A 15,970-nucleotide genomic window follows, 5' to 3' on the forward strand; every position below is an offset into this window, starting at 1 on the left:
TTGCCTAGCCTTTTCCCTTAATCAATGTGTGTTTTATTTTTATTTATTTATTTTTTTGCGGTACGCGGGCCTCTCACTGCTGTGGCCTCTCCCGTTGCGGAGCACAGGCTCCGGACGCGCAGGCTCAGCGGCCACGGCTCACGGGCCCAGCCGCTCCTCGGCATGTGGGATCTTCCCGGACCGGGGCACGAACCCGTGTCCCTTGCACCAGCAGGCAGACTCTCAACCACTGCGCCACCAGGGAGGCCCCAATGTGTGTTTTTTTTTTTTTTTTTTCCAGTGTGTGTTTTAATCAGCTGAAGAAGGGAGGGAGAAATCCATTTCCTAGCCCCAAAGAAAATCTAAAGCCAGAAAGCATAATTTCCCTTTTCGTTGAACCTCTCATCAGTTTTCTTAACCTGGAGTGGTACATCTGTCAGAGGGTGCCTGAGAATGTGTGTGGTGATATTTGGTGTCAGCTGGGATGAGGAGGGCTCATGGTGTGAGCAAGTTCTATGGATACATGCTGAGGGGATGCTAAAATTCGTGTAGTGTACTGGATAGTCCCACCCAAAATATCCCCATCAAGTTATTAGCTGGTCCCCTGGTTAAAACAGGTGCCAGCATAAGCATTTCTTTAAGTATTGCTCTTTTCTTAAAATTGTCTGCCAGCTCCTCCTGGGGCTCCTACAAGCCTTTGTAGTGGTTTCAACTGCCAAGTAAATAGTAGAGGTAATTAGCTACCTGATTGTTTTAATGGGTTTAATTTTTAAGTGGTTTAATTTATTGTCCTTTTCTTTCAAAAAATTCTAGGTACTTCATGTGCATTTGCTTATGACTAGGTACAGGCTAGATGAAAAAAAGAGAAAATTATGTAAGTTTCCAATAACCAAATCCCAGTCAATTGACATCAAGTCTCTCGTTCCCTGGTTTAATCAACTTTTTGAAAGTCATCAGAAGATGTGCAGGTTTATTAACCAGCTGTCAGAAGTAAGCTAAGAAAGTACCCTATCCACACCTGAGATTCTCAAAATGAAATAACAGCCTTTCAACAAATGTGCACCCACTAATACAAATTTTATCATTCCACGTTTGCACGGTGTGACTCAGGAAGCAAAACTATTTGCAATCCAAGTTTACTTTTTATTTCTTTAAAGTAATTAGTATGAACCAGAATAACTGAGATTTTATATAAGGCAAGTGTTCAATTCCATACTTTTTTAAAAAAGCTCACTTATACCAATAAGTTTCACAAAAAACCAGAGAAGCCTGGACAACTGATATGAAGAGTCGCTGGGTTCAGACCTCAAGAAAGAAGAATCCTGCAAAGGCCTCAGCTGGCTCACCACCAGAAAGCCACTGAGCTAAAGGAACAGTATGGTTTTAGTGGGGAAATGCCTGGGTACCCTAACATTGGTTAAGCTCCAGTCCCGCTGACAAGCTAAGTGCCCTCAATAGAAGCAGCAGTAGCGGCGACTCTTGCTATGGAAACTATAGTCCAATCACTTGCAGCGTTACAGGCTCACCCAGAATTTGTTAGAAATGCAGATGCTCAGGTGCCACCCCAGGCAGTGCCTGTGAATCTGCATTCTAACTAGATCCCAGGTGATTCTGATGCACGTTAAAGTTTGAGAAGTAATGCTTTCAAATACCAAAGATACAAATATCGATTGTCTGCTATTAAAATGTCTCCAAATCTCTTTGGACACCAATTTAAAGATTTTTTCACAAGTAATACCAATTAGTATTAATACAAAATTACTGAAATGGTCAATAATGGCTAAGGGTTTAATGCAAAGATTTTTGTCTCTTCTCTCTTAAAAAAATGTCCATGCCCAGGTCCCACCCTTGGCCAATTTAATCAATATCCCTAAGGGGAGGGGTCAACTGAGTCTCTCGCCCCAAGTGTTTCTAATGTGCAGGTGAGAACCACCTTTTCAGAAAGTCACATTAGAGCTAAAACATATATAAAACGTCACCAATTGTTTTCCCAAATGAAAGTATGGCATAATTAATTTTGATATACTCACTTATTTTGTTTATTTAAGGGTCATATGTTAGAATTTTATTTTTATTATTTTTAAAAATTTATTTTATTGAAGTATAGTTGACTTACAATGTTGTATTAGTTTCTGGTGTACAGAAAAGTGATTCAGTTATACATATATATAACAGTTTGCATCTGCTAATCCCAAACTCCCATTCCATCCCTCCCCAACCCTGCCCGCCCTCTTGGCAACCATAAGTCTGTTCTCTATGTCTGAGTCTATTTCTGATTCATAAGTAAGTTCATCTGTGTCATATTTTAGATTCCACATATAAGTGATATCATATGGTATTTGTCTTTCTCTGACTCACTTCACTTAGTATGATAATCTCTAGGTCCATCCATGTTGCTGCAAGCATTATTTCATTCTTTTTTATGGCTGAGTAATATTCCACTGTATATATGTACCACATCTTCTTTATCTATTCATCTGTCAATGGACATTTAGGTTGTTTCCATGTCTTGGCTAACGTGGATAGTGCTGCTATGAACATAGGGTTGCATGTGTCTTAGAAATTTATTTTTAACCTGCAAGCAAATGTCTTTCTTATTCCAGTCCCCTTGCAGCTCTCCTTTGCTGAAGATGGAGACCAGGAGAAAGGGTGGTATAGAGGTGCAGGGGTGCAGGGCCAGCAACACACACAGGCAAATGATGGCCTCTGCTCCTGTGGTCTCAGCACTGCAGGAGCTGCAGGGCAGGGCGTCGGACTGATGCTGGACCCTCCACATTACTCACCGAATGGCTGGACAAATGTAACCTCTCCCCTAACAACCCATCCCCTGACACAGCAGTCTGGATAGAAAATTTATATGATGGAAAAATTACACTTTTTAGTCTATTTTAGCTACTAATGAGATCATTTACACATTACAAATTAGAAAAAGGTATATTTCTAGTGATGCAAATCATTTGAAAAGCTTTTTCAGTAAATTCAACATGCAAAGCCCTAGGTTGGATGCTGTAAAGAAGGTAGTGAGCAAAACAGGCAGTCCTGACCTTCAAGGAACTTACACTCGACAGAGGAACGAAGAAACTCATCCAAAAATCACAGTAAAAAAAAAAAAAATCACAGTAAACCCTAAATGAATTCATTGTACCTAGAAATGACTGAAAATATTAAGTGAATCTTGAATATCTGATTTAAACTGGACTTCAAAAATACAGTGATCAGATGATGTAGTTCATGTGAAAGGAACTCAATCTTTAAAAAAAAAAAAAAATACTTCCTTGAAACTTAATCATCTGTAGGGTTAAATGAGGCAGGATGCTAGACAAGTGTGCTACTCTGTTTTCTGTTTTTTTCAAGCAGGCAGCCTACACACCTCCACATCAGATTTTCGGTAATGACTGCTCTCTTGTTTGGGTAACAAACAGCCCAGGGAGGTTGGCGTGCATACTGGGGCTTTGGCGGAAGGGGTTAAAAGGGGACAGAGATTGAGCTTCCTGAAAAGCTTATCTTGTAGCTAAGGTTTTTTTTTTTTTTCTCTTTGTAAACCAAAGTATGAATACTACGTGGTAAATATATAGCACAAGCCACATGCTATTTTTTCTTTGGCAAGGTTGGTACGGGAAAAGCCAATCTACACTGGATCTAGTACATTTTTTTTTTTTTTTTCTTAATCTAGGCACAAGCAATCTACAAACATTCAGGAGGCTGATTCACGCTTAGCTATTCAAGCATGAGTGGATCAGGGGACAATTTTTTGTCACTATAATTTTTACATTATTTGGGGGCATTTTTCTAAATGCATTTAAAACTAAATTGAATTGTTTTTTCTTGAGGATTTGCATGGCTCCCCCTCCCATCTTTAAACAAAAACAATAAAACTGGCTCCTTTTCTTTTCTTTTTTTTTTTTTAACTGTTAACTGCAAGCATATTACCTGATATTAGATGATTTCATTCTAGTTCAAACACATTCAGAAGCCCCAAGTAGTTGACCCACAAATTTAGTGGAAATCAAAAACCTATCTCTTATTTGGTACCAAGTTCTAATCCAAGGAAGCTGATATAAGTGAACATGTTAAATCAGTGTCAGGTCAAACTGAATCTACTCTCTCAACTAGAACTTCGAAAGAAGGCTTCCAGCATATGTCAAAGTGGAAAGAATTGTAGACTTGTAGAACCTCCAGGTACCCATCACAGAGCTTCAGCAACTACCAGTGCATGGCCAATCTTGTTTCATCTATAAGCAACCACTTCCCTGTTCCCCAGGCTCCCCACCTATTATTTTGCAACGAATTCCAAACATCTTATTTCATTTGTAACTACTTCCGAATGTATCTCTAAATGATTCGGACCCCTTTCAGTATTAACTGTAGATACCATACTCAGCAAAATGTAACCACATCTAGTGGAGTATCCTCCTACGAAAACATTCCTCCTAATATTACTTCTTAACTGAAGGAGATGACCTTTTAAAAATGTAATACACAGTTGGGTTCAGAGTAATGGCTAATATATATTTGCATAAGTCTTGGAGAAGCCCAATCTTCATGGCATTTAGGAAAACTGTACCCAGAAATTCGATGACATTAAATTCTCCATCTGAACATTTTCTATCCATGTGACATCAAGATTGCTAAATGATCATCAGAAGGGTAGGATCCTCAGCCCACCAGGCCATTAATATTGAGAATCCCTACAAAGAAGCTGAAAACTTTCTTCAACAGCCCAACAGATCATTTTTTCCCAAATGGTCATGCCGATTTCCATGGTTCCTGCCAATCTAAGCTGTTCCTGGTCCCTAGAACTCATTCATTCCCTAATGCTCTTTCAGTGCTGAATACTCACTTCACTACTATTGCTATGAAAATGCCATAACCCCAAGTTGTTAGAAAAGATAAAAGAGAACTACTGAATCTTCTGTCCCTTTTCTGAATGCTCCTCTCTTATTTCACTATGAATTTAGTCTTTTGTTATAGGCCCCTTCATTACCTGGCATCATGCAATGCACATAGTATGTGGACACTGTATGTTGAATAAATGATTCTTAATTCATATTCCATACCATTTAATAGTGTCATGTGCAATGCAGGCACTCAATATACAGACATTAAATGGTGGGGCAGGGCAGGGGGAGGAGGGGGACAGGACCACACGCTGGGTGAGAAAATGGATAAATCACTCATTCTTGGCTGCAGCAAACTCCAATGAAAGAAAAATGTTTCATCACTTCATATAGATTTGTGTAATCTATGTTGCAAGTAAACCACTTGAAAGTTGTATTTTTAGAAAAACTTCCTCTCAATAGGAAAAGATTATTTTTATTAATATACAAATACAAATTTTCTAAAGCACTGCGCATAGTATGTCTACCTTTTAGTAGATAAACTAGTTCTATAAAATGCAAATTAGTGGATACTGAATATTTAACAAAAAGCCTATGATTACAAGTCATGGAGTTCAAGACTCTGGCACACGTCAAAAATCCATACAGCCCAGGCAATGCCTTGTTCTGATGCATTCAATTTGGTTTAGTAATCACCTTTGAATCTGAAAACCAATGAAGTCCAAACCCAAGTCTCTTTTCCCATAAAAAAAAAAAAAAAATGCACAGTCAGCCCCCCACTTCCTTTGAGAAAGAGTTCACAGCACCAGACAAGAATACTTGAATGAATCCAACCAACTGCACTGCAATTTCCAAGAAAACACAAGAGCATAAACCACCAGAAAGCATAAGGTTACAAATTTACCCCTTCCTTTCTACTATCTCTCTGCCGTTCCTAACCGGCTTCCTCACCTTTGAAAAGGTTGGTTACTTGCTAGATTGTCGCTAGTCTGTGCCGGAGGAGAACTTCACCTCCACACACACTTTGCTTCCTTCCTCCGCCCACTTTAGTGGGAAGGCACGAGGGCCCTTCTTTCTTGTCTCACTCCGCGCGAGCGGGGCCCGGGTCCTTCCTGAGTGGACCTGAGTTCATTCTTTGCTTCAAGTGGGAAGTGGAAGCAGAGGAAAGTGTGCAGTCGTTTCCCAAAGAGGTGAGCGGCCAATGCGGTCTCGCCGGGGGAAATTCAAACGCACCAGGCCAGGCGAGCTCAGCTTCGGCGCGCAGCGGGGCCGAGTGCGTGCGCGAGGACCAGAGGCCCGCGCGCCGCCGGGCCCCGCGCCTGGCTGTCTCCCAGCCGGACGCTCCCTTTTTAGGGTCACTTTCCCCTCCCCAAATATGCAAGCTCTGGGGAGTCACGCCGGGGGACTAGACTCCTTCGCCTACAAAGTGCTGGAGGATGAAGGCGGGTGCGCCCCGCCCGTGCGCCCCTGAGAGACGAGCACTCACCTGCGCTCGGAAGTAAAGGAACAGGGCGACGCTGCACGCGACCTGGCCCAGCCCCAGCCCCAGCAGGGCCACGAACGTGGAGCGGGAGGCGGCGGCGGAATGGTGCGGGGCGGGCTGCGCGGGCGGCGGCGGGGCGTGCAGGACGCCCTCGTGCGGGGCGCCGGAGCCGCCGCTACCCATCTCCTCGGAGGCACGCAGGTACTTGGTGTAGTCTCGGCTGGCGCGGCGCATGGCGCTCGGCCCGCCTCCCTCCGGGGCTGTTCTGCCGGCGGCCAAGTGCAAAGGCGGCGCAGAGCCGGCGCGCGGCCAGGCGGGCCTCGACGTAGGGGCGCTCAGAGCCGGCCGCTGCTTCTGGGGCGCGCGGGCGAGCGAGGAGGGTGCCGGCCGCCCCAACTCTTATAAACCGCTTCGGGAGGGCTGGCCCCGGGAGCCAATCAGCCCCGGCCGAGCCTGCCTCTTCCACTCCCACCCCTGGCTCCCCTTCCTTCCTTTCGCCCTCCCTCCCTTACTCTCTCCCTGAAAGGCTTCCTCCCTCCCCATCGGGGCCCTCGGAGGAGGAGGCTGTGGGTTGTTCTAGCGGTTCCAGAGGCCACTTGCCCATCCTCAGCGGCCTTTCTGGAGGTCCAAGAGATGGGCCGGGGGAGATGCAGATGAATGCCTTGGTCAAGGATAAAGATGACAGCGCAGACATTCCTGGGGCAGTTGGCATCCCCGAGCCTCAGTTTCCCCTATAGGATTTAGAAAGTTGGACTTGGTGATGTCTGAAGTCCCTTCCTATTTGCCTCTCCTCCTCCCAACACCCCCCTCACATTTTTTTTTTTTTTTTTTTTAGCAAGGAACACCCTCAGAGATCCTGAGGGTGCAGCCTCTAGCATGTTTCCAAATATAGGTTCCGAAATATGTATTTTGGCAGGCTTAGGAAACCAGAACCCTCTTCCCAAACCCTGTTTCTGCACCCTCAAGAAATGGCTTTAAGTGAGGCAGATTTTAAATGTGGCAGCAGAGGGTCGATAGGCACCAACTGTGACTTAAAAAAAGAAATTTGGTACAGAGAGAGGGGTAGGACCCAGTAACTTTACATATAGGACCATATATATAAAGAGAGCTCAGTCACATGCCATCCCTACTGCTTGGCAGTTACTTTCCTTCAGTGTCCTAAAAATAAGAGACGTATACACCCAGAAGCGGGCCACCCAGGAGCGCTCATCCAGCTGTCAATCAGGAAAGTAAGATGTTACACAAAGCTGAGGTGGAATTAAATGTTGGTTTCCTTGCTAAGGAAAACTTTTTCAAAAGTCTGTCTTCAGAATTGTGCCCCTTGGTAAGAAAATGAGAATACGAACGTTGCCCACAGATTCTGATACAGCTTCAGCAGGAAAGAACGGAGGTGCTGGCCAATTTAAACACCTATAAAAACTTAGGATGCTTTCACTTTTTGTTACTACGTGTGAATTTTGTGTCCTCTTTCTGCATGGTTCTCGAAAGGGCATTTCATGAGGAAGATTTTTCACAAATGGCACATCTCTGAGTTGCTAAAACTCGCGTTCGCAATTAAACACTTAGAACTCAGCACGCGTTGAGGAAGAGCAACTAGGATGGGTAAAAAATAAACACCCAAATGCAATGATTTGTTCAAATTCAAAGATGCTTTTAGCATTCATTTGTGTATGTATCTCAAGTTTGATGAGGAAAGAGGGAAAAAAACAATATTCAGACTCCAATAGAGAAACAACAAATGTTGATCTATTCCATGCAGTCTGGGCCTCTTCTTACTTTTTGTTGGTCAACTTTGGGAAGTAACGGTTGTTTTCCCTCTCTTTCTCTTCCTTCTCCTTTTTCTTCTTTTGGGAAACTTCTATATTTCATCCTTTTTATAAATCTCTACTAGAATCAAAGATTTTAAAAAATGTGTTATAACAACTAAGCCCACAGTGACTTTACTGTATAGCCCTTTGCATTCTTTTTCAGTGTTTTATGCATGTCTTTTATTCCTTGGCATCTTGATCCTCAGATTAGAAGAAGTTCCCTCAAATCTCTGAATCTGTTCAGTTGTGTTTGACCTAGTCGCTTCATGGATAGGACCGTATATTACATTCCTACAGAGTTCTTCATGCGACATTCCTCCTGCAAGGCAGTAATTTTCCTTTCCTATCCTAAAGGTGTCATCCCTCTGTGTTCCCACATCCACGGGCTCGATTGGAAACTCCACTGTCAGTCCACGTGTTGCTTCTTCAAAGGTAATGAAACTTTCTGGCCTATTAATTAATAATTAATTAAGTTGTCAACATTTCACTCCCTAATTACTCGCCATTCACTTAATAAAAGGGGTGGGCCCATGGTCGGCTTTGCTTGAAAAATCCTGCGTTAAACAAAATTAGTTGTTTTTTTGTTTAATGCGGATCATATCAGTGACATGAATGTACAAATGTATTTTGTAAATCTCCAGAGAAGGGGTTTGGTATTCTCTGCTTTTCAAAAAGTTTTCGTTTTTTTTTTTTTTGTTTTGTTTTTTGAGGGGATGGGAGGTTCACATATCAAGGGTTTAAGAAACAAAATTTGGTAAAAACCAGATGAGAAACATCTGTAGAACACAAATGGACAGTGTAGCACAAATGGCCTGAATGTCAGTAAAATAGTCAGTGGCCTGGGGAACCTACAAGGACTGAAGGAGCAGGAAGAGACCAGAACAGGACCATGGAGGATATTGAAGACTCTGTCAGATTGGAAAAAAGCATTCAGATCCATTTTATTTAATTTTTATTTTTAAAATTTTTATCTTACATTGGAGTATCGTTGATGAACCATGTTGTGTTGGTTTCAGGCGCACAGCAAAGTGATTCTGTTATACATATGCATGTATCTATTCTTTTTCAAATCCTTTTCCCATTTAGGTTATCACAGAGCACTGAGCAGAGTTCCCTGTGCTATACAGTACAGATCCATTTTCAAGCATCATGCTGGCCATCCAAAGCATTTCCACAGACCTGCAGTTTTCTGTCCTTGCCAGGGCTTCATGGAGCCCCTCTTAAACACCACTGGCCCAGCAGGTGACCCTCAAGCTCCTTACCATGGTTTAGATCAACTTCTGGTTCCTATTGCTTCATTGCCTCACTTTTTCTCCCTGCAGCCTTACACTTTATGCCCCAGCAGCACAGGACTGCTTGCACCCTCCCATTTCTTGCCCTTATACCTTTGGTCATTCAGTCTCTTCTGCCAGGATTGACCACCCTGACTGTTTCACCTGATTATTGCCTTATCTTCAAACATTCAGTTAAGGTCCCTTGTCCTTAGGGAGCTTTTCCTGATAGCCCACCGCCCCCGGGCTCTCTGTCACGCCCCACTATTCCTATCTAATCCTTTATTACATGATGTGCATATGTTTATCGTAGTTCTGAAACTTCTTTTTATGATCTTTACTTTGCTCCTCTGTCTCACCTACTAGACTGTAAGCTCCCTGAGGGAAGCCATGACCTTTGTATTCCTACTGCCTTAACACAGTGCTTCATGAAGGGCTGTGAAATGAATGAGTGAGTAAAAAAAAAAAAAAAGAAAAGAAACGTTTCTGACATTCCAATAACAGAGGGCTGAACTGGGGAGAACACTAAGAGTTAAATAGAAAATTACCCCAAATAACATCACTCTCTAATTATACTGATAACCTAATCTAACTAGGAAAACATACAGCAAACTTAAGGGCATAACATGCCCAGACAATAAGGAGAAATAGATATATGTATTTTTTAAGGCTAATATTGTAGAATTTTCTTATCAAGCTTATAGAACTGAAGAAAATTTGAACCTGAGTGGCTTTCAGATGTTATGTAATTATCTATACACTAGCAGGTCTGAAACTTTTTAGTCTCAGAATCTGTTTACTCTCTTACAATGGAAACTTCCAAAAGCTTTTTTTTTAACGTGAGTTGTGGCTGTCAATGTTTACCATATTAAAAATTCAAACAGAGAAACGTTTGCTCATTTGTGGTAACAACATTAGCATTATTTATGAAATATAGATCATTTAAAAAATTAAAATATAAGTGAATAGGATTGCATTGTTTATGTTTGCAAATCTCTTTAATAGGAGACAGCTGTATTCTTCTGTCTGCTTCTGTACTTACTCTGATGTGATACATTATTTTTCTCAAAGGGTACGAAGACAATACAGCCTCACACAAACATATAGTTAGAAAAAGGAAGAATATGTTAATTGCCTATTCTGATAATTGTGGTGTTTTCCTTTTCTGCTACACCAGAACTCAACGAGTGGTCGCTTCTTAGCCATTATTTGCACTATGGAATCTAAAACCATCAGCGAAGTGTTCCTCCTCTGTTACAATAATATCCATTGATCTATATTTTTATTTGAATGGTTCTCTTACCCAGGGATGATTTGTAACACTGGTCATTTGGAATATATACATTCACTGAGTTCCACAGATTTTCTAAGTGTTGACATATTTCATGGTACAATATCAAAAACCTACATTCACTAATATCACCACTGATTTTATCAGGAAAGTCTTTAGTGTTGGGAAGCTGTTAAGTTCACAGAGGCAAATAGGAGTTTTTCGAAGTTCTAATTTGTCCTTGAGAACTTGAATTGTATTGGCAACAAATACCGCCAATTGCTTTTCTTGAACTGACAGACTCAGACTTTGTTCATTTTTCAGATGAACAAACACCCAAGTCTGAAAAGCATAAATGTTTGTCATTAATTCATCTTGCAACTTGAACAAAGACTTGAATGCTTTTTCTCATGACAATCCTACTTAGTTGTGTAGCAGAAGTGCTTCAATGGATACATCCCATTTTGTCCCATGTAATATAAAAAAATGTATATTCAAGTATTAAGACTTAATAAAAATAATAGTTTTTACTCCATCAAAGATATATATTTTTAAAACTATTTTTTTTTAAACTCTGAAGTGTGTAGCAGTGAAGAATACATGACTACTAACACAGTTTTCATGTCAACTGTACTGATTTATGCTACGGCTCCAGCATTTTATACATTAGTGCAAATGCCTACAAAGTAGAAAAGCAAGTTATGATCTTAGTATTACTATAAAGGTAGCTCAGATCTTAAGGATCCCCTGAATGGGTCTCAGGGATCTCAGAGGTTTGAGGACCACACTTTGAGAACCACTAATCTGTTGGATGGAGGCATATGTTGGCACACTCTACGTAGTCCAGCCTAGTTCTGTTAGATGTGGCAAACACTTGGTCAGAAGGTCTTGGAGACATTTTTAAATAGGTAAGAGATAAAACAGATAGAACTTGATGACTGGGCGTGAGAGGTGGCTCACAGGAGTATTGGCTTGGATGACAGGGTAGAGGATGGTGCTGTGAATCCAGATAAAGAATACACAAAATTTTAGCGATGCTACGGAGGATGAAGTCATTGTGAATCTTTTTGTTGTTGTTGTTTGCCGTGCCGCATGGACCAGGGATTAAACCTGGGCCATGGCGGTGAAAGCCCAGAATCCTAACCACTAGGCCACCAGGGAACTCCCAAGTCATTGTGATACTTATAGAGAGAGAACACAAGAGAGAAATCAGGTGTAGGTAGTTTGGGGCAAAGAACAAAGAGTTTTATTTTGGACATGCTCTTCTTCCTACCCTGGGCGTCCCTGCCTCTTCTGATCTCAGGTCCAAGCTGCTTTTGCTCACTGAGGACCCATTGAAATCTCCCATCTGGGTCTGGCCTCCCTAAAAATCTAACCCATCATTTCCATTACCTTTTATAAGCAACCTGTTCTCATCACATTCCCTTGTGCTAACAAATTAACTAATAAACTATAACAACTTAACATTGACCTGTGTCAATAGACAGTTGAATTAAGGCTTTATATTTGCAGTCATCGTGAAATATACTGCCTTATCCCTAAAGGAGTCTCTATTCCCTGAGACTCCAGGGAATCCTGAATGGGAGGTGGAGGTGAAAAAAAATCTTGATCATGTTTGAAGGAAGTCCACAGCTGTGTGTCTCTTCTGTGCACAATGCTGGAACTATCTAAAGTAATTTTAACCTCTAGCTTTCTAGGAAGCAACTGTGTTTGATAGGTTTTTTTTTAATTGAAGTATAGTTGATTTATAATGTGTTAATTTCTTCTGTACATCAAAGTGACTGTTTTATATATATATAAATATATATTCTCTTTCATATTCTTTTCAATTATGGTTTGTCACAAAATATTGAATATAGTTCCCTGTGCTATACAGTAGGACCTTGTTGTTTGATATGTTTTTAATTAATTAACATTATCTCAGACTTATTCTTAAAATGAAATCTTCTGAAGTATTAGACCTTTTAAATAAACTTTTGGGAAATACAGAAATTAATCAGAGAGATTGTAGTTGTTTCTAAAAACATAATCAAATGGGATTAATGATATTAAAGAGCCTTACTGTATTTATCTCCTAAATGTTTTCTGACTCTTTTTCCTCTTCAGTTTTGCTCAGGAAGTAATTATTATTTCTTCTTTCTTCTTCTTTCCCCTGCTTTGAAATTCCTGTTTGCATTATATTGGGTCTCTCAGATGTGTCTCCCATGATCCCTATAGTTTAACTTGTAATTTCCATCTATTTTATTTTTGCTTTTCATCACGAATATATTCTTTTATTTGATGTTCTAGATCTTTATTTCCTTTTTCAGCAGTTTCAATTCCATTCTTCAGGTCATCTGTTGGATTTTTAAAGGCAGAATTAAATTTTATTTTAAGAAATCTTTCTTTTTCCTCTCCGATTGATCTTTGGCAATACTTTCTTGTGTGTGTCTCCTTAAGAATTCTCTTTACAATCATTTTTAAATTCACCTCTACTCCTTTACTAAACCTCCACTGACAGGCAGCTGTTTTGTTTACTTGGGCTAGGTTCCTCTTTCAAGCTTCTGAGATCCTTTCAGTGACATTTGACCTTTTCACCTGTGTATATCAGTTTACTGGAGGTGTCTTCGGCAATGGTGGACACACAGGAAGTGACTGGTAAGGAAGGTGTTTCCTCACCTTACCAGGAGGCTGGCTGAAGCAGGGCCAGTGGGATTCTCCCAGGGCTGGGAATTTCAAGTAATTCCCATTGTCTCTCAGGATGCATGTGGATCACCTGTCCAGAGCCTCTCAGGAAGCTATGGGATTGTTTCTTCAGATTTTCCAGAGTCTGTTAATGCTTAGGTCTATTCATTGCTATCAGTAATTTTGTCCAGAAATTAGCCTGTGCTTTTCTATTTCTCTACTGAATCCTCAGGATGTGAAGCCTCAGGTAAACCTCCCATCCCCACATACTACATACTTTATTCTTTGAGATGGGAGTGAGAGGGTGACAAAGGCATTTGATGCCAGCTTCCCAAATGCTTGTTCCCTCCTCTTTGCCTCTAAATCAGCCTTTCATCATTTCTTGCCTACAGTACTAAACAGCTTCCCTCTTGTCCTTTTTGCCACCAACCTCCTCCTACTTAAACCTGTTTCCAGAAGAATCTATCCTGTGCAGCTGGCTGTATCATTTTCCCATTTGAAACTGGTCAGTGGCCTGTGATTACTTAAGATAAATCCGAGCTACACACCCCTTCTTAATGTTTTCCCATCTATATCTTTAATGTCATCTTCCATCACTCTCTCCTTGTACTTAAAGTTCTAGTTTTAGAACATAAATTATAATTTCCCTATACTCTGTGCTGTTTATTTCAAACCCCTATGCCTTTGTTCATGTTGACAATTATTCATGCAACAAACATTTACTGAACCCCAGCCATGAGCCTGGCACTGTGGTGAGCACAGGGTGTATGATGCTGAGTAAGATACACAGCTGTCACCACAGAGCTTACACTCTAAGACGAATGTTGCACTTACACTGAAAGAACAAAAACCTAATAAATGCAAAAAGAAAACGATGTGCACTGTTCCCTGCCCCTGCAATGGGACTTTAAAACCATTCAGTAAACTCTGCTTTTATTTACTTATTAGGTAGAAGATCTCAGGCCATTGCTAGCACCATAACCATAACCACCTAGACAAAGCCAGATAAACTTTATAAAAAGTATCTTTTAAAAAGATATCAGGGCTTCCCTGGTGGCGCAGTGGTTGACAGTCCTCCTGCCGATGCAGGGGACACGGGTTCGTGCCCCGGTCCGGGAAGATCCCACGTGCCGCGGAGCGGCTGGGCCCGTGAGCCATGGCCGCTGAGCCTGCGCGTCCGGAGCCTGTGCTCCGCAACGGGAGAGGCCCCAAGAGTGAGAGGCCCGTGTACCGCAAAAACAACAAAAAAGATATCAACAAGCTACAGAGATGAAAATGATGCAGGGAAATTTAAAGGGACTGAATTCTATATGAAAAGTCTTTCCTAGGGGAGAAAATATCACTAGCCACTTTCCTCCCCGAGAGCATTTGCCAAGCAAGCACTGGCAACTGTAGGGTCAAGTTTGCTACAGGCAGAGAGATTCTACCGGAAAAGACATGACACATTAAAATCTGGAGGAACTCCAAATGCCTAGGTAGTTTTCTCCAACTACTTGTTTTCTCCTTCACAGGACATTTTCTGAGTACTGGGCGGCTTACAAGGCTGGGGGACTGGATTGAGACGGTAGAGAGGGATCTCCCAAAAGTCTCACAGTGTATGTGAGAGAATATTACTGGAGAGAAAGGTTTACAATAAGCACTAAGCAAATATAGCTTCCAAGATATTTGAAACAAGAGTTGCGCTGAAACTAATTAAAGCTACAGCCTTGCTCAATTTCTGATTAGATTGAAGTCCTCCTCACCTTAGCTGCAAAATAATATCTACGTACACAGTGTCTGGTGTGCAGATTTTAAAATTACATGACATGATAGGAAGTTCAATGTGTGGTTCATAATCATGAGGAAAAAATACATCCAATAGCAGCAGATCAACAGATGACCCAAATAATGAAAATAGTAGGCAGGGATTTAAAAATAACTATTATAAGTATAATAAGGAACATAGAGGAAAAGATAAGGAAAATAAATGAAAAGATGGACTATTTCAGCAGAGAAATGGAATGGTTTAAAAATAATCAAATGGATATTCTAGAAAATAAAATAAAAATAAGACACCTGAAATTAAGAATTCATTAGATTTTTGTAATAGCAGACTGAATACAAAATGGGATCAATGAATTCAGAGGCAGTTCAACAGAAAAGTTCCAAACTGAGGCGCACAGAGGAAAATAATTAGAAAATAACAGAAGATAGCATTAGAAATATGTGGAACATTATCAAGTGATCTAACATATGTGTAATTAGAGTTCCAGAAAGAAAGGAAAGAATAGGGAAGGAGCAACATATAATGAGATTATTGTGAGAATTTTCCAAACTGATTAAAAACATCAGCCCATGGATTCAAAAAGCCAGGAAACCCCAAACAGGCATATACAAAGAAATTCACACCTACACACACCATAATCACACTGCTCACATCTATATTCTTAGAAACAGTAACTCATATTTTTCTTTTCCTTTTAGTTGGAAATCTCAGGCAAGTCTCATAATTTTTTTGTTCACACTTAAATAATAAAATGTCTTCTGGACACTTTTAGTCATGAGAATACCCTTGGTTTAGTCATTAAAAGGAGGAATTCAGTGTAATAATAACAATGTTGATTCACTTAAAGTTAAATTCTCTTTCCTCCCACAGTTTAGAAAAATGAGTCTGGAAA

The 15,970-nt window shown here is 40.8% G+C and overlaps 1 protein-coding gene and 1 long non-coding RNA gene across 4 annotated transcripts in view; one reads left to right on the top strand and one right to left on the bottom strand.

Moving 5' to 3' along the window:
* TNFSF11 (TNF superfamily member 11) overlaps positions 1-6,667 on the bottom strand; it is a 34,824-nt gene extending 28,157 nt beyond the window's left edge. Inside the window, exon 1 of the mRNA XM_059042213.2 lies at positions 6,304-6,667. Coding sequence (XP_058898196.1) covers positions 6,304-6,534 — 231 coding nt within the window. The 5' untranslated portion in view covers positions 6,535-6,667. The remainder of the gene's footprint in view (positions 1-6,303) is intronic.
* The window catches only part of LOC136792817 (uncharacterized), a 407,046-nt gene that overhangs the window by 250,228 nt on the left and 140,848 nt on the right, over positions 1-15,970 (top strand). For all 3 annotated transcript variants that reach the window (XR_010837281.1, XR_010837280.1, XR_010837282.1), the window contains exon 3: positions 8,463-8,540. This is a non-coding gene — a long non-coding RNA (uncharacterized lncRNA). The remainder of the gene's footprint in view (positions 1-8,462; positions 8,541-15,970) is intronic.

Source organism: Kogia breviceps, chromosome 16 (genome assembly GCF_026419965.1).
Source record: "Kogia breviceps isolate mKogBre1 chromosome 16, mKogBre1 haplotype 1, whole genome shotgun sequence".
Lineage (NCBI taxonomy): Eukaryota > Metazoa > Chordata > Mammalia > Artiodactyla > Physeteridae > Kogia > Kogia breviceps.